This window comes from Chiloscyllium punctatum, chromosome 35 (genome assembly GCF_047496795.1).
Source record: "Chiloscyllium punctatum isolate Juve2018m chromosome 35, sChiPun1.3, whole genome shotgun sequence".
Lineage (NCBI taxonomy): Eukaryota > Metazoa > Chordata > Chondrichthyes > Orectolobiformes > Hemiscylliidae > Chiloscyllium > Chiloscyllium punctatum.
In genome coordinates this window covers 22,205,864-22,223,363 of record NC_092773.1, presented here as the reverse complement: position 1 = coordinate 22,223,363, position 17,500 = coordinate 22,205,864, and the positions used below count along the sequence as shown (strand labels likewise).

The window sequence follows — 17,500 nt, the reverse complement described above, 5'->3', positions numbered from 1 at the left end:
GCCATATTGTTGGTCACCTTGGTGACCACCTTGGAGCATGGAACCTCAGCCTGTCGACGCAACCACCATTTGTTGTCTCTCTCTTGCAGATTATCAACGACCTGCTGTCTTGCCGGCCAGCTGCAATCCTCCTCGATAACGCCCGCATCATTTCCTGTGACTACATCACCGATCCCTGGGTAAGTGAGCAAGGCGGAACTCCTGTCTGGGAAGCACCACCCTCTCAATCCCGACTTTCGGAATCTCCCGAGGCCTTTCTCAGCCGTCCTGGGATGGGATTGTATCCGCAGCGTCTGTACCCTGAGATTATAGAGCCCCATCACCTTCCGCACACCGGTAATATCCGTGCCACACATATGCCATACATCACCAACAAGAGAGAATCTAACCATCGCCCCCTTGGCATTCAATGGTGTTACCATCACTGAATCCCCCCCCACTGTCAACATCCTGGGGGTTACAGTCTCCAACAAGAGAGAATCTAACCATCACCCCCTTGACGTTCAATGGTGTTACCATCACTGAATCCTCCCCCCACTATCAACATCCTGGGGGTTACCGTCTCCAACAAGAGAGAATCTAACCATCGTCTCCTTGACGTTAAATGGTGTTACCATCACTGAATCCCCCCAGTGTCAACATCCTGGGGGTGACCGTCTCCAACAAGAGAGAATCTAACCATTGCCCCCCTTGACGTTCAATGGCGTTATCATCACTGAATCCCCCCCACTATCAACATCCTGGGGGTTACCATTGACCAGAAACTGTACTGGACCAGCCCCATATAAACACAGCGGCTACAAGAGCAGCTCAGAGGCTGGGAATCCTGCAGCGAGTAACTCCCCTCCTGACTCCCCCCAAAGCCTGTCCCCACCATCAAAAAGGCCCAAGTCAGGAGGGTGTGAGGGAATACTCCCCTCTTGGCCTGGATGGGGGGGGCAGCTCCAACAACACTCGAGAAGCTCGACCCCATCCAGGGACAAAGCAGCCCCCCGCTCGATTGACACCTTCACTGAGGGTCTAAACTGGGGAAAGGGGGTGGGGTAGGGGGAAACGTGCGGGGAAATATCTTCCTGACTGACTGACTGGTAGGGTGGTGGGGGTGGGGGCGGTTTGGTGTGCCCGAAACAGGCAGCAGTCAATCTGTCCCTGCAGTTGGCATCGCCATGACGATGTTGCCGTTCCCACAGAACGCCTTCTGGTTTTGCCTTGGCTGGTGTACCCTGTTCCTCATTCCGAGTATCATCTTTGCGGTGAAAACAGCGAAACACTATCGCCCCGTCAAGAACAAAGTCGACAGGTAGGCAGTGCCCTCCGATGGTGGGGAGCAATGGCTAAACTGGCATCTGACCTCCTGTACCCTCTCTCCAAATGCAGTCTCTCTCTCTCTCTGTCTTTCTCTCCCTCTCTCTCTTCGTCTCTGTCTCTCTCTCTGTCTCACTCTCTCTATTTGTCTCTGTCTCTCTCTCTCTTTCTCTCCCTCTGTCTCACTCTGTCTCTCTCTGTATTTGTCTCTGTCTGTGTGTCTCTCCGAAATTTTCTCTCTCTTTCTCTCTCTCTGTCTCTGTGTTTGTCTGTCTCTGTCTCTCTCTCTCTCTCTCTGTCTCTCTCTGTCTCTGTGTTTGTCTGTCTCTGTCTATCTCTCTCTCTCTCTCTGTCTCTGTGTTTGTCTGTCTCTGTCTCTGTCTCTCTCTCTCTCTCTCTGTGTTTGTCTGTCTGTCTCTCTCTCTCTGTCTCTGTGTTTGTCTGTCTCTGTCTCTCTCTCTCTCTCTCTGTCTCTGTGTTTGTCTGTCTCTGTCTCTCTCTCTCTCTCTCTGTGTTTGTCTGTCTCTGTCTCTCTCTCTCTGTGTTTGTCTCTGTCTCTCTCTCTCTCTGTCTCTGTGTTTGTCTGTCTCTGTCTCTCTCTCTCTCTCCGTCTCTGTGTTTGTCTGTCTCTGTCTCTGTCTCTCTCTCTCTGTCCCAAACATTGTCATTATACAGCATGGCCAATGGGAAGCAGGGAACAGTTTGAACGAGAAATCTACTCTTATTGCCCAGTAATTTGTCCCTACTTCCATTTAAAACCCCACTGACCCCTGAACACACACATCTATCATTAGCTCACCCTTTAACATGCAGATACGCAATTTTAAAAACAGGAGGGAAAGACTGGGAAACCATTTTGGAGGCTCATTGAGGCCTTGGAGTTGGATTCTGGGGAATCCAAGATGGAGGATGGGAGAAAGTTGGGGCTGGAAGAGCTGCTCCTTTTTTTCCCAAAGTTAAAAATCACACAACACCAGGTTATAGTCCAACAGGTTTAATTGGAAGCACACTAGCTTTCGGAGCGACGCTCCTTCATCAGGTGATAGTGGAGGGCTCGATCGTAACACAGAATTTATAGCAACAATTTACAGTGTGATGTAACTGAAATTATACATTGAAAAATTGATTGTCTGTTAAGCCTTTCATCTGTTAGAATACAGTGAGAGTTTCACTTCTTTCATGTGTAAATCACAAAACCCTTTTTTTTAAAAAGTTGCATTCTCGGGTTAGCTGTTAACAATGGTGATAGCTAGACAATATGTTGAAGGTGTTAGCCCCCTGTGTTCTCTGTCTATGACCTGATGGTTAGATTGATTCTAATCTAAAAAGTGAGATAACAGAGTTTTACATAAACTCATGCAGTTTTTGAGCTCAGAGTTCTACATGAATGTATGCAGTTTTTGAGCAAAGTACAATGTAACTCTGCAAGTACAAATTCACCCCACAAAATATGTGTGCATGTGGGTCTTTTTGTGTGTGTGTGTGTCTGTCTGTCTGTCTGGGGTGGGGGTTGTGAGTATGAGAAAGTGTATATGTGTGTCTGTAGTGAGTGCAGAGTGTCTTAAGTCTGTGAGGGGGTGGATGTGGGAATGTGTGTCTATCTATAAGGGTGTGTGTGGGTGTCTGTGTGTGCGTCTGTACCTGTGACCGTGTGTATGTGAGAGTGTGTGTGTGTAGGAGTATCTGTGAGCGTGTATAGTGCAATGGTGGTCACCTGTAATGTGCCATGAACCCAAGGTCCCAGTTGAGGCCCTCCCTATGGATACCAAACTTAGCTATCAGCCTCTGCTCGGCCACTTTCCTCTGCTGCCTGTCCCGAAGTCCACCTTGGAGGATGGTCACCCGAAGGTCCGAGGCTGAATGTCCTGGACCACTGAAGTGTTCCCCAACTGGAAGGGAACCCTCCTGTCTGTTGATTGTTGTGCGGTGCCCATTCATCCGTTGTCGTAGCCTTTCCCCAATGTACCATACCTCCGGGCATCCTTACCTGCAACGTATAAGATAGACAACGTTGGCTGAGTCACATGAGTACCTGCCATATACAAGGTGGGAGGTGTCCCCACGCGTAATGGTGGTATCTATGTCCACACTCTGACACGTCTTGCAGTGTCCACCGTGACAGGGTTGGATGGAGTTCTCCTGAGAACTCCCACACATCCACCCCCTCACAGACTTAAGACACTCTGCACTCACTACACACACACACATATACACTTTCTCATACTCACAACCCCCACCCCAGACAGACAGACAGACACACACACACACACACACACAAAGACCCACATGCACACATATTTTGTGGGGTGAATTTGTACTTTCAGAGTTACATTGTACTTTGCTCAAAAACTGCATGAATTTATGTAAAACTCCGTTATCTCACTTTTTAGATTAGAATCAATCTAAACATCAGGTCATAGACAGAGAACACAGGGGGCTAACACCTTCAACATATTGTCTAGCTATCACCATTGTTAACAGCTAACCCGAGAATGCAACTTTAAAAAAAAGGGTTTTGTGATTTACACATGAAAGAAGTGAAACTATCACTGTATTCTAACAGATGAAAGGCTTAACAGATAATCAATTTTTCAATGTATAATTTCAGTTACATCACACTGCAAATTGTTGCTATAAATTCTGTGTTACGATCGAGCCCTCCACTATCACCTGATGAAGGAGCGTCGCTCCGAAAGCTAGTGTGCTTCCAATGAAACCTGTTGGACTATAACCTGGTGTTGTGTGATTTTTAACTTTGTACACCCCAGTCCGACACCGTCATCTCCGAATCATGACTTTTTTTTTCCAGGTATTTTAGGTGTTGGAGGCGATTTCTGTTTGAAAATTGCTGTTTGAAAAGCTGATGCTTTGTTCAGAGGTTCAAGAGGAAAGAATTAAAAGGGACCTAAGGGGTAACTTTTTCACCCAGAGGGTGGTGCGTGTATGGAATGAGCTGCCAGAGGAAGTGGTGGAGGGTGGTACAATTGCAACATTTAAGAGGCATTTGGATGGGTATATGAATAGGAAGGGTTTGGAGGGATATGGGCTGGGTGCTGGTAGGTGGGACTAGATTGGGTTGGGATATCTGGTCGGATTGGGCCGAAGGGTCTGTCTCTGTGCTGTATGACTCTGCAGGTCACCTCCCACTGCTGTTGCCTCCAATAGTCTCAGTTTCTCTCCCTGAACCCTCCTTTGCCCTCATCGTCCCTCCCATCCTCCCTTCTCTCCTGTTTCTCCCTCGCTCACCACCCTGTGATTATTACAGTCCCATCGTTCTCTCTCCCCCTCTCTCTCTCTTTCTCTCTCTCCAATCTCCCTCCTTAGCCTGCACTCTGTACACTGATCCTGGCTCTCTCTCGCTCCTCTGCCTCCCCCCCGCCGCCCGCCCTCTCTCGGCCGTCTCTGACTCCTTCTCCTCTCTCGTTCGCAGCCCGGAGTTTTCGGAGATGACCAATTTCAAATTTCCGAGGGTGCAGAACACATACGGTCCGGCAGGAACTGGTCTGTAAGTGAGGATTCCTCACTCCAAACTCCAACGTCAGTTCCCGATCCACAGCACACACACGTTCGAAACACCGCGTCTCCCGATCGCAACTGGGTTCGGTTCATGGGTGGTACACGGTCACAGGTTCCTGGCAAAGCGAGTTCACCGTCACCCAATACAGGCGGGATTTGGGGAGGGGGCTAGGGAAAGGAAAAACTACTGTGTTCATATCGAACACAGTCAGAAGGGGTGCAACACAGCAGGTCCATGTGGGTCAGTGTGTGACAGAGTGGGTCAGTGTGTGACAGAGCGGGTCAGTGTGTGACAGAGCGGGTCAGTGTGTGTGACAGAGTGGGTCAGTGTGTGACAGAGTGGGTCAGTGTGTGACAGAGTGGGTCAGTGTGTGTGACAGACTGGGTCAGTGTGTGTGACAGACTGGGTCAGTGTGTGTGACAGAGTGGGTCAGTGTGTGACAGAGCGGGTCAGTGTGTGTGACAGAGTGGGTCAGTGTGTGTGACAGACTGGGTCAGTGTGTGTGACAGAGTGGGTCAGTGTGTGACAGAGCGGGTCAGTGTGTGTGACAGAGTGGGTCAGTGTGTGTGACAGACTGGGTCAGTGTGTGTGACAGAGTGGGTCAGTGTGTGTGACAGAGTGGGTCAGTGTGTGACAGAGTGGGTCAGTGTGTGTGACAGAGTGGGTCAGTGTGTGACAGAGTGGGTCAGTGTGTGTGAGAGAGTGGGTCAGTGTGTGACAGAGTGGGTCAGTGTGTGACAGAGTGGGTCAGTGTGTGAGACAGAGTGGGTCAGTGTGTGACAGAGTGGGTCAGTGTGTGACAGAGTGGGTCAGTGTGTGAGACAGAGTGGGTCAGTGTGTGACAGAGTGGGTCAGTGTGTGTGACAGAGTGGGTCAGTGTGTGACAGAGTGGGTCAGTGTGCGTGACAGAGCGGGTCAGTGTGTGACAGAGCGGGTCAGTGTGTGACAGAGTGGGTCAGTGTGTGTGACAGAGCGGGTCAGTGTGTGACAGAGTGGGTCAGTGTGTGTGAGAGAGTGGGTCAGTGTGTGACAGAGTGGGTCAGTGTGTGACAGAGTGGGTCAGTGTGTGAGACAGAGTGGGTCAGTGTGTGTGACAGAGTGGGTCAGTGTGTGTGATAGAGTGGGTCAGTGTGTGTGACAGACTGGGTCAGTGTGTGACAGACTGGGTCAGTGTGTGACAGAGTGGGTCAGTGTGTGACAGAGCGGGTCAGTGTGTGACAGAGCGGGTCAGTGTGTGACAGAGCGAGTCAGTGTGTGTGAGAGAGTGGGTCAGTGTGTGACACAGTGGGTCAGTGTGTGACAGAGTGGGTCAGTGTGTGAGACAGAGTGGGTCAGTGTGTGACAGAGGGGGTCAGTGTGTGACAGAGTGGGTCAGTGTGTGACAGAGTGGGTCAGTGTGTGTGACAGAGCGGGTCAGTGTGTGACAGAGTGGGTCAGTGTGTGTGACAGAGTGTGTCAGTGTGTGTGACAGAGTGTGTCAGTGTGTGTGACAGAGTGGGTCAGTGTGTGACAGAGGGGGTCAGTGTGTGACAGAGGGGGTCAGTGTGTGACAGAGTGGGTCAGTGTGTGTGACAGAGCGGGTCAGTGTGTGACAGAGTGGGTCAGTGTGTGTGACAGAGTGGGTCAGTGTGTGACAGAGTGGATCAGTGTGTGTGACAGAGCGGGTCAGTGTGTGACAGAGTGGGTCAGTGTGTGTGACAGAGCGGGTCAGTGTGTGACAGAGGGGGTCAGTGTGTGTGACAGAGTGGGTCAGTGTGTGTGACAGAGTGGGTCAGTGTGTGTGATAGAGTGGGTCAGTGTGTGTGACAGAGTGGGTCAGTGTGTGACAGAGCGGGTCAGTGTGTGACAGAGCGGGTCAGTGTGTGACAGAGCGAGTCAGTGTGTGTGACAGAGCGGGTCAGTGTGTGACAGAGCGGGTCAGTGTGTGACAGAGCGGGTCAGTGTGTGACAGAGCGAGTCAGTGTGTGACAGAGCGGGTCAGTGTGTGACAGAGTGGGTCAGTGTGTGAGACAGAGTGGGTCAGTGTGTGACAGAGGGGGTCAGTGTGTGACAGAGTGGGTCAGTGTATGACAGAGTGGGTCAGTGTGTGGGACAGAGCGGGTCAGTGTGTGACAGAGTGGGTCAGTGTGTGTGACAGAGTGGGTCAGTGTGTGACAGAGTGGGTCAGTGTGTGTGACAGAGTGGGTCAGTGTGTGACAGAGCGGGTCAGTGTGTGACAGAGTGTGTCAGTGTGTGTGACAGAGTGGGTCAGTTTGTGACAGAGTGGGTCAGTGTGTGACAGAGCGGGTCAGTGTGTGACAGAGTGTGTCAGTGTGTGTGACAGAGGGGTCAGTGTGTGACAGAGTGGGTCAGTGTGTGACACAGCGGGTCAGTGTGTGTGACAGAGTGGGTCAGTGTGTGACAGAGGGGGTCAGTGTGTGACAGAGTGGGTCAGTGTGTGACAGAGTGGGTCAGTGTGTGTGACAGAGCGGGTCAGTGTGTGACAGAGTGGGTCAGTGTGTGTGACAGAGTGGGTCACTGTGTGACAGAGTGGGTCAGTGTGTGTGACAGAGTGGGTCAGTGTGTGACAGAGTGGGTCAGTGTGTGTGACAGAGCGGGTCAGTGTGTGACAGAGGGGGTCAGTGTGTGTGACAGAGTGGGTCAGTGTGTGTGACAGAGTGGGTCAGTGTGTGACAGAGTGGGTCAGTGTGTGTGACAGAGTGGGTCAGTGTGTGACAGAGTGGGTCAGTGTGTGAGACAGAGTGGGTCAGTGTGTGTGACAGAGAGGGTCAGTGTGTGACAGAGTGGGTTAGTGTGTGTGACAGAGTGGGTCAGTGTGTGTGACAGAGTGGGTCACTGTGTGACAGAGTGGGTCAGTGTGTGACAGAGCGGGTCAGTGTGTGACAGAGTGGGTCAGTGTGTGTGACAGAGTGGGTCAGTGTGTGAGACAGAGTGGGTCAGTGTGTGACAGAGGGGGTCAGTGTGTGACAGAGTGGGTCAGTGTGTGACAGAGTGGGTCAGTGTGTGTGACAGACTGGGTCAGTGTGTGTGACAGACTGGGTCAGTGTGTGTGACAGAGTGGGTCAGTGTGTGTGACAGAGTGGGTCAGTGTGTGACAGAGTGGGTCAGTGTGTGTGACAGAGTGGGTCAGTGTGTGACAGAGTGGGTCAGTGTGTGTGAGAGAGTGGGTCAGTGTGTGACAGAGTGGGTCAGTGTGTGACAGAGTGGGTCAGTGTGTGAGACAGAGTGGGTCAGTGTGTGACAGAGTGGGTCAGTGTGTGACAGAGTGGGTCAGTGTGTGAGACAGAGTGGGTCAGTGTGTGACAGAGTGGGTCAGTGTGTGTGACAGAGTGGGTCAGTGTGTGACAGAGTGGGTCAGTGTGTGTGACAGAGCGGGTCAGTGTGTGACAGAGCGGGTCAGTGTGTGACAGAGCGGGTCAGTGTGTGACAGAGTGGGTCAGTGTGTGTGACAGAGCGGGTCAGTGTGTGACAGAGTGGGTCAGTGTGTGTGAGAGAGTGGGTCAGTGTGTGACAGAGTGGGTCAGTGTGTGACAGAGTGGGTCAGTGTGTGAGACAGAGTGGGTCAGTGTGTGTGACAGAGTGGGTCAGTGTGTGACAGAGTGGGTCAGTGTGTGACACAGTGGGTCAGTGTGTGACAGAGTGGGTCAGTGTGTGAGACAGAGTGGGTCAGTGTGTGTGACAGAGTGGGTCAGTGTGTGTGATAGAGTGGGTCAGTGTGTGTGACAGACTGGGTCAGTGTGTGTGACAGACTGGGTCAGTGTGTGACAGACTGGGTCAGTGTGTGACAGAGTGGGTCAGTGTGTGACAGAGCGGGTCAGTGTGTGACAGAGCGGGTCAGTGTGTGACAGAGCGAGTCAGTGTGTGTGAGAGAGTGGGTCAGTGTGTGACACAGTGGGTCAGTGTGTGACAGAGTGGGTCAGTGTGTGAGACAGAGTGGGTCAGTGTGTGACAGAGGGGGTCAGTGTGTGACAGAGTGGGTCAGTGTGTGACAGAGTGGGTCAGTGTGTGTGACAGAGCGGGTCAGTGTGTGACAGAGTGGGTCAGTGTGTGTGACAGAGTGTGTCAGTGTGTGTGACAGAGTGGGTCAGTGTGTGACAGAGGGGGTCAGTGTGTGACAGAGGGGGTCAGTGTGTGACAGAGTGGGTCAGTGTGTGTGACAGAGCGGGTCAGTGTGTGACAGAGTGGGTCAGTGTGTGTGACAGAGTGGGTCAGTGTGTGACAGAGTGGATCAGTGTGTGTGACAGAGCGGGTCAGTGTGTGACAGAGTGGGTCAGTGTGTGTGACCGAGCGGGTCAGTGTGTGACAGAGGGGGTCAGTGTGTGTGACAGAGTGGGTCAGTGTGTGTGACAGAGTGGGTCAGTGTGTGACAGAGTGGATCAGTGTGTGTGACAGAGCGGGTCAGTGTGTGACAGAGTGGGTCAGTGTGTGTGACAGAGCGGGTCAGTGTGTGACAGAGGGGGTCAGTGTGTGTGACAGAGTGGGTCAGTGTGTGTGACAGAGTGGGTCAGTGTGTGTGATAGAGTGGGTCAGTGTGTGTGACAGAGTGGGTCAGTGTGTGACAGAGCGGGTCAGTGTGTGACAGAGCGGGTCAGTGTGTGACAGAGCGAGTCAGTGTGTGTGACAGAGTGGGTCAGTGTGTGACAGAGCGGGTCAGTGTGTGACAGAGCGGGTCAGTGTGTGACAGAGCGAGTCAGTGTGTGACAGAGCGGGTCAGTGTGTGACAGAGTGGGTCAGTGTGTGAGACAGAGTGGGTCAGTGTGTGACAGAGGGGGTCAGTGTGTGACAGAGTGGGTCAGTGTATGACAGAGCGGGTCAGTGTGTGGGACAGAGCGGGTCAGTGTGTGACAGAGTGGGTCAGTGTGTGTGACAGAGTGGGTCAGTGTGTGACAGAGTGGGTCAGTGTGTGTGACAGAGTGGGTCAGTGTGTGACAGAGCGGGTCAGTGTGTGACAGAGTGTGTCAGTGTGTGTGACAGAGTGGGTCAGTTTGTGACAGAGTGGGTCAGTGTGTGACAGAGCGGGTCAGTGTGTGACAGAGTGTGTCAGTGTGTGTGACAGAGGGGTCAGTGTGTGACAGAGTGGGTCAGTGTGTGACACAGCGGGTCAGTGTGTGTGACAGAGTGGGTCAGTGTGTGACAGAGGGGGTCAGTGTGTGACAGAGTGGGTCAGTGTGTGACAGAGTGGGTCAGTGTGTGTGACAGAGCGGGTCAGTGTGTGACAGAGTGGGTCAGTGTGTGTGACAGAGTGGGTCACTGTGTGACAGAGTGGGTCAGTGTGTGTGACAGAGTGGGTCAGTGTGTGACAGAGTGGGTCAGTGTGTGTGACAGAGCGGGTCAGTGTGTGACAGAGGGGGTCAGTGTGTGTGACAGAGTGGGTCAGTGTGTGTGACAGAGTGGGTCAGTGTGTGACAGAGTGGGTCAGTGTGTGTGACAGAGTGGGTCAGTGTGTGACAGAGTGGGTCAGTGTGTGAGACAGAGTGGGTCAGTGTGTGTGACAGAGAGGGTCAGTGTGTGACAGAGTGGGTTAGTGTGTGTGACAGAGTGGGTCAGTGTGTGTGACAGAGTGGGTCACTGTGTGACAGAGTGGGTCAGTGTGTGACAGAGCGGGTCAGTGTGTGACAGAGTGGGTCAGTGTGTGTGACAGAGTGGGTCAGTGTGTGACAGAGTGGGTCAGTGTGTGACAGAGTGGGTCAGTGTGTGTGACAGAGTGGGTCAGTGTGTGACAGAGTGGGTCAGTGTGTGTGACAGAGTGGGTCAGTGTGTGACAGAGTTGGTCAGTGTGTGTGACAGAGTGGGTCAGTGTGTGACAGAGCGGGTCAGTGTGTGACAGAGTTGGTCAGTGTGTGTGACAGAGTGGGTCAGTGTGTGACAGAGCGGGTCAGTGTGTGACAGAGTGGGTCAGTGTGTGACAGAGCGGGTCAGTGTGTGTGACAGAGCGCGTCAGTGTGTGTGACAGAGCGGGTCAGTGTGTGACTGAGTGGGTCAGTGTGTGACAGAGTGGGTCAGTGTGTGTGACAGAGTGGGTCAGTGTGTGTGACAGAGTGGGTCAGTGTGTGACAGAGTGGGTCAGTGTGTGTGACAGAGTGGGTCAGTGTGTGACAGAGCGGGTCAGTGTGTGTGACAGAGTGGGTCAGTGTGTGTGACAGAGTGGGTCAGTGTGTGTGACAGAGGGGGTCAGTGAGTGTGACAGAGTGGGTCAGTGTGTGACAGAGTGGGTCAGTGTGTGTGACAGAGTGGGTCAGTGTGTGTGACAGAGCGCGTCAGTGTGTGTGACAGAGCGGGTCAGTGTGTGACAGAGCGGGTCAGTGTGTGACAGAGTGGGTCAGTGTGTGACAGAGTGGGTCAGTGTGTGTGACAGAGTGGGTCAGTGTGTGTGACAGAGCGCGTCAGTGTGTGTGACAGAGCGGGTCAGTGTGTGACAGAGTGGGTCAGTGTGTGTGACAGAGTGGGTCAGTGTGTGTGACAGAGCGCGTCAGTGTGTGTGACAGAGCGGGTCAGTGTGTGACAGAGTGGGTCAGTGTGTGTGACAGAGTGGGTCAGTGTGTGACAGAGCGGGTCAGTGTGTGACAGAGCGGGTCAGTGTGTGTGACAGAGTGGGTCAGTGTGAGACAGAGTGGGTCAGTGTGTGTGACAGAGCGGCTCAGTGTGTGTGACAGAGTGGGTCAGTGTGAGACAGAGTGGGTCAGTGTGTGACAGGGTGGGTCAGTGTGTGTGACAGAGTGGGTCAGTGTGTGACAGAGCGGGTCAGTGTGTGTGACAGAGCGGGTCAGTGTGTGTGACAGAGTGGGTCAGTGTGAGACAGAGTGGGTCAGTGTGTGTGACAGAGTGGGTCAGTGTGTGACAGTGCGGGTCAGTGTGTGTGACAGAGTGGGTCAGTGTGTGTGACAGAGCGGGTCAGTGTGTGACAGAGCGGGTCAGTGTGTGTGACAGAGTGGGTCAGTGTGTGACAGAGCGGGTCAGTGTGTGTGACAGAGTGGGTCAGTGTGTGTGACAGAGTGGGTCAGTGTGTGACAGATGGGTCAGTGTGTGTGACAGAGTGGGTCAGTGTGTGACAGAGTGGGTCAGTGTGTGTGACAGAGTGGGTCAGTGTGTGACAGAGTGGGTCAGTGTGTGTGACAGAGTGTGTCAGTGTGTGACAGAGCGGGTCAGTGTGTGTGACAGAGCGGGTCAGTGTGTGTGACAGAGTGGGTCAGTGTGTGTGACAGAGCGCGTCAGTGTGTGTGACAGAGCGGGTCAGTGTGTGACAGAGTGGGTCAGTGTGTGTGACAGAGTGGGTCAGTGTGTGTGACAGAGCGCGTCAGTGTGTGTGACAGAGCGGGTCAGTGTGTGACAGAGTGGGTCAGTGTGTGTGACAGAGTGGGTCAGTGTGTGACAGAGCGGGTCAGTGTGTGACAGAGCGGGTCAGTGTGTGTGACAGAGTGGGTCAGTGTGAGACAGAGTGGGTCAGTGTGTGTGACAGAGCGGCTCAGTGTGTGTGACAGAGTGGGTCAGTGTGAGACAGAGTGGGTCAGTGTGTGACAGGGTGGGTCAGTGTGTGTGACAGAGTGGGTCAGTGTGTGACAGAGCGGGTCAGTGTGTGTGACAGAGCGGGTCAGTGTGTGTGACAGAGTGGGTCAGTGTGAGACAGAGTGGGTCAGTGTGTGTGACAGAGTGGGTCAGTGTGTGACAGTGCGGGTCAGTGTGTGTGACAGAGTGGGTCAGTGTGTGTGACAGAGCGGGTCAGTGTGTGACAGAGCGGGTCAGTGTGTGTGACAGAGTGGGTCAGTGTGTGACAGAGCGGGTCAGTGTGTGTGACAGAGTGGGTCAGTGTGTGTGACAGAGTGGGTCAGTGTGTGACAGATGGGTCAGTGTGTGTGACAGAGTGGGTCAGTGTGTGACAGAGTGGGTCAGTGTGTGTGACAGAGTGGGTCAGTGTGTGACAGAGTGGGTCAGTGTGTGTGACAGAGTGTGTCAGTGTGTGACAGAGCGGGTCAGTGTGTGTGACAGAGCGGGTCAGTGTGTGTGACAGAGTGGGTCAGTGTGTGACAGAGTGGGTCAGTGTGAGACAGAGTGGGTCAGTGTGTGTGACAGAGTGGGTCAGTGTGTGACAGTGCGGGTCAGTGTGTGTGACAGAGTGGGTCAGTGTGTGTGACAGAGCGGGTCAGTGTGTGACAGAGCGGGTCAGTGTGTGTGACAGAGTGGGTCAGTGTGTGACAGAGCGGGTCAGTGTGTGTGACAGAGTGGGTCAGTGTGTGTGACAGAGTGGGTCAGTGTGTGACAGAGTGGGTCAGTGTGTGTGACAGAGTGGGTCAGTGTGTGACAGAGTGGGTCAGTGTGTGTGACAGAGCGGGTCAGTGTGTGTGACAGAGTGGGTCAGTGTGTGACAGAGTGGGTCAGTGTGTGACAGAGTGGGTCAGTGTGTGTGACAGAGTGGGTCAGTGTGTGACAGAGTGGGTCAGTGTGTGTGACAGAGTGGGTCAGTGTGTGTGACAGAGCGGGTCAGTGTGTGACAGTGCGGGTCAGTGTGTGACAGAGCGGGTCAGTGTGTGACAGAGTGGGTCAGTGTGTGTGACAGAGCGGGTCAGTGTGTGACAGAGCGGGTCAGTGTGTGACAGAGCGGGTCAGTGTGTGTGACAGAGTGGGTCAGTGTGTGACAGAGTGGGTCAGTGTGTGACAGAGTGGGTCAGTGTGAAACAGAGTGGGTCAGTGTGTGACAGAGTGTGTCAGTGTGTGACAGAGTGGGTCAGTGTGTGTGACAGAGTGGGTCAGTGTGTGAGACAGAGCGTGTCAGTGTGTGACAGAGCGGGTCAGTGTGTGACAGAGCGGGCCAGTGTGTGTGACAGAGTGGGTCAGTGTGTGTGACAGAGTGGGTCGGTGTGTGACAGAGCGGGTCAGTGTGTGTGACAGAGTAGGTCAGTGTGTGTGACAGAGTGGGTCAGTGTGTGTGACAGAGCGCGTCAGTGTGTGTGACAGAGCGGGTCAGTGTGTGACAGAGTGGGTCAGTGTGTGTGACAGAGTAGGTCAGTGTGTGACAGAGTGGGTCAGTGTGTGACAGAGTGGGTCAGTGTGTGTGACAGAGTGGGTCAGTGTGAGACAGAGTGGGTCAGTGTGTGACAGAGCGGGTCAGTGTGTGACAGAGTGGGTCAGTGTGTGTGACAGAGTGGGTCAGTGTGTGTGACAGAGTGGGTCAGTGTGTGACAGAGCGGGTCAGTGTCTGTGACAGAGTGGGTCAGTGTGTGACAGAGCGGGTCAGTGTGTGACAGAGCGGGTCAGTGTGTGTGACAGAGTGGGTCATGTGTGTGACAGAGCGCGTCAGTGTGTGACAGAGTGGGTCAGTGTGTGGGACAGAGTGGGTCAGTGTGTGTGATAGAGTGGGTCAGTGTGTGACAGAGCGGATCAGTGTGTGTGACAGAGCGGGTCAGTGTGTGACAGAGTGGGTCAGTGTGTGTGACAGTGTGGGTCAGTGTGTGTGACAGAGTGGGTCAGTGTGTGACAGAGTGTGTCAGTGTGTGTGACAGAGTGGGTCAGTGTGTGTGACAGCGTGGGTCAGTGTGTGTGACAGAGTGGGTCAGTGTGTGACAGAGTGGGTCAGTGTGTGACAGACTGGGTCAGTGTGTGACAGAGTGGGTCAGTATTTGACAGACTGGTCCCTGCTATTGCTGATGTTGTCCCTGACCGGGTCTGTTACTGACCCACAGTTGGTCCCCTTTGTGAACATGGTGTCGTTGCCCTAGTGCTGGGTCAGGCCAGGGTAAAATGCTGCTCTCGGTGTGACTGGAATGTTGTTACCGTGCACTGTTCGAGCTCTGACATTCTTGTCTCTCATTCTCCCCCAGGTAATCACCTCCGGCCACTGCTCCATGACTCCCAGCGTTCCCCAGTGGAATGCCAGGCGGCTTTGGGACAGGGCAGACTTCCTGCCTTTGGACTGCCTCTTTCTGAGATGCCTGGAATCCTGCTCTGTCCTTTTGCTTCCGTTCCTCCTGGCCCCTTGCTTCCACAGTGTCTGCGCTGATCCACAGCATATCCCGCTATCTCCGGACCCACTCTGGGATGGGATGGCTTCCCCGGCCGTCCTGAATCACCCACTCACTCCTGGGAATTACTGGATTCCCACTGTTTCCAGCACGGTACGTCCAGAGTCTCCCCGACCTCCCTCGGGAATTACTCCCGGATTCCTATCTGGAATGACCCCCGGATTCCCACCCAATCCGCGCCTGCTTCCCGTTTCACATCCGAATCCCGGATTCCCGTCGACTCTCTCGGGTTACGTCTCGGCTTCCCATCGTCTGGGGGCTGTCTGGAATGGCTTCTGGGATTCCCGCCGACTCTGCCGGAGTGAATCTCAAACTCTTTCCCCCCCCCCCACCTGCCGACGATCCCGCTTCTCCGCAACCAGCTGTCAGATTTCCCCGGAGCGTGGACGAGAGAGGAGGAGCCACAGCGTCACCTGCCCGGAGTCCGGCGCGGCCGTCTTCCCGAGAGAGTCGGTTCCATTCCCGCCGCGGGAGTTGGGACACGTCGGGAATGGAGCTCAGTACGTGAGAGAGAGAGCGAGACCGGCCCTGGACTGTCAGACCCATCCCGGGAATAGTGCCTCTTTTTCCTCCGGGTCCTACACGTGACTCCGGGCCACGACTCTCCGGAGTGCCATTGCGAGAGAGAGAGGGGGATCCCTCAACCTGCATCCTGTTGGGAGATTTCTCCTTATTTCTCGCGCCAACCCCTCGGGTATTCCCAAATCCTCCTCCTCCGCGGTGTTTGGGATTGCCGAGGATTCACCCTCTCACGCCCGCGCCTGTGTTGCGATTGGTAACTCATTCTGATTGTCAGGAATAAATCGACTGTGTTTCCCCTTGTGAATCGGGGTCCCTCTCTCTCTCTCTCTCCTTCCATTCTCCTTTGTCGTCGGCCTACGTTCTGAGGCAGCGCGTTCTGGAGGCTAACCTCTCCCTATCGGCTTTTCCATCGACGCTCTCGCCAGGCACTGGGTGGTAACCTCCAGTTCAGGACTGCGCTGGCTTTTTTCTCACACTGTCTTGGCGTGCTCTCTCTCGCCCCAGTCGGAGAAAATATTCCAGGCCCACTCAGACACATATTTGATCCATGGCAGAGTCAAGGGTCGGGGAGTCAGAGAGGGCGGGAACAGACCCTTCGGTCCAACCCGACCAGACATCCCAACCCAGTCTAGTCCCACCTGCCAGCACCCGGCCCATATCCCTCCAAACCCTTCCTATTCATATACCCATCCAAATGCCTCTTAAATGTTGAAATTGTACCAGCCTCCACCACATTCTCTGGCAGCTCATTCCATACACGTACCACCCTCTGCGTGAAAAAGTTGCCCCTCAGGTCCCTTTTATATCTTCCCCCTCTCACCCTAAACCTATGTCCCTCTAGTTCTGGACTCCCCCACCCCAGGGTAAAAGACTTTGCCTATTTATCCTATCCATGCCCCCTCATAATTTTATAAACCTCTATAAGGTCACCCCTCAGCCTCCGACGCTCCAGGGAAAACAGCCCCCAGCCTGTTCAGCCTCTCCCTGTAGCTCAAACCCTCCAACATCCTTGTCAATCTTTTCTGAACCCTTTCAGGTTTAGGATATCTGGGTCGGCATGGACGGGTTGGACCGAAGAGTCTGTTTCCGTACTTTATGTCTCTGAGAGAAAATCTGTTTGTCTCAGACCTTTATCCTTCAAGCTGTGGGCTCCCCATAGAGTCCTGGTTGCTCCACAATTGGGAGGTGGGGTAGCCCTCCTTCACTTTTAAATTAAGTTGCGAAACGAATGTCGGGGGGGGGGGGGGGGAGTGAGTGGGGGCTAGGATTGGAACTTGCCGATGCTCTAACCACCCCGTTGTAATGTGTGTGTGTGTGTGTGTGAGAGAGACTCAGTGTGAGTGACTGTGACCAATCACACCACAAACAGGGCAGGGTGCCCAGAACAGATGCCGTTATCGATTTGTGTCCTCTCTGCTTTGGATCCTGCAAAAATGCTTACTCATACGGTGAGGATGAGCCTGTTCAATAATTAACTCTGGCCGAGTCTATTAAAGTCCAGCAGCTGGACACACAGAGGCAGGCTGTTCCCTGGTGAAGCATCACTGCGATTAAATTAAGGAGCCTCTATCTCCAGAGCGATAACAGGCTGGAGGCGTCTCGGGTTACGCAGTCATTCCCTCATTAGCCCGCTGTGAAAAGCCTCCACGCCCATCTAAAGTGGCAACCCAAGCCGTGTTTGTCTTTCCCCTCTTCCCCCTCGCTCTCCGAAACCGGTGACTTCAATTCGCTCCCGGCGCTTCTGGGAGAGAGGCCGTTCTTCCCCTCGTGTCTGTGCTGTCTCTCCGTCCTGTCTCTCCCTCTGTCTGACTGTGTGAGTGTGTGACTCAGTGCGTGTGAGACAGTGTGTGTGAGAGACTGTGTGTGTGTGTGTGTGTGTGTGTGTGTGTGTGAAAGAGACTCAATGTATGTGTGTGACATGATGTGTGTGTATCACAATGTGTATGACTCAGTCTGTGTATGACTGTGTATCTAGGACTGTGTGAGAGAGACTCTAAGACTGTGTGTGTGTGAGACTGTGTGAGAGAGACTGTATGTGTGTGAGATTGTATTGTGTGACATAATGTGTGAGTGAGACTGTGTATGACTTGTGTCTGAGTGTGTGTGTATGACTGTGTATATGACTCAGTGTGTGTGAGAGAGA

At 53.6% G+C, this 17,500-nt stretch overlaps 1 protein-coding gene across 1 annotated transcript in view; it reads left to right on the top strand.

Annotated features, from left to right (window-relative positions):
• The window catches only part of LOC140459773 (prominin-2-like), a 72,762-nt gene extending 57,101 nt beyond the window's left edge, over window positions 1-15,661 (top strand). Inside the window, exons 22-25 of the mRNA XM_072554291.1 lie at window positions 90-179; window positions 1,191-1,300; window positions 4,736-4,810; window positions 14,635-15,661. Coding sequence (XP_072410392.1) covers window positions 90-179; window positions 1,191-1,300; window positions 4,736-4,810; window positions 14,635-14,638 — 279 coding nt within the window. The 3' untranslated portion in view covers window positions 14,639-15,661. The remainder of the gene's footprint in view (window positions 1-89; window positions 180-1,190; window positions 1,301-4,735; window positions 4,811-14,634) is intronic.
• The last annotated feature ends 1,839 nt before the right edge of the window (window positions 15,662-17,500 follow it).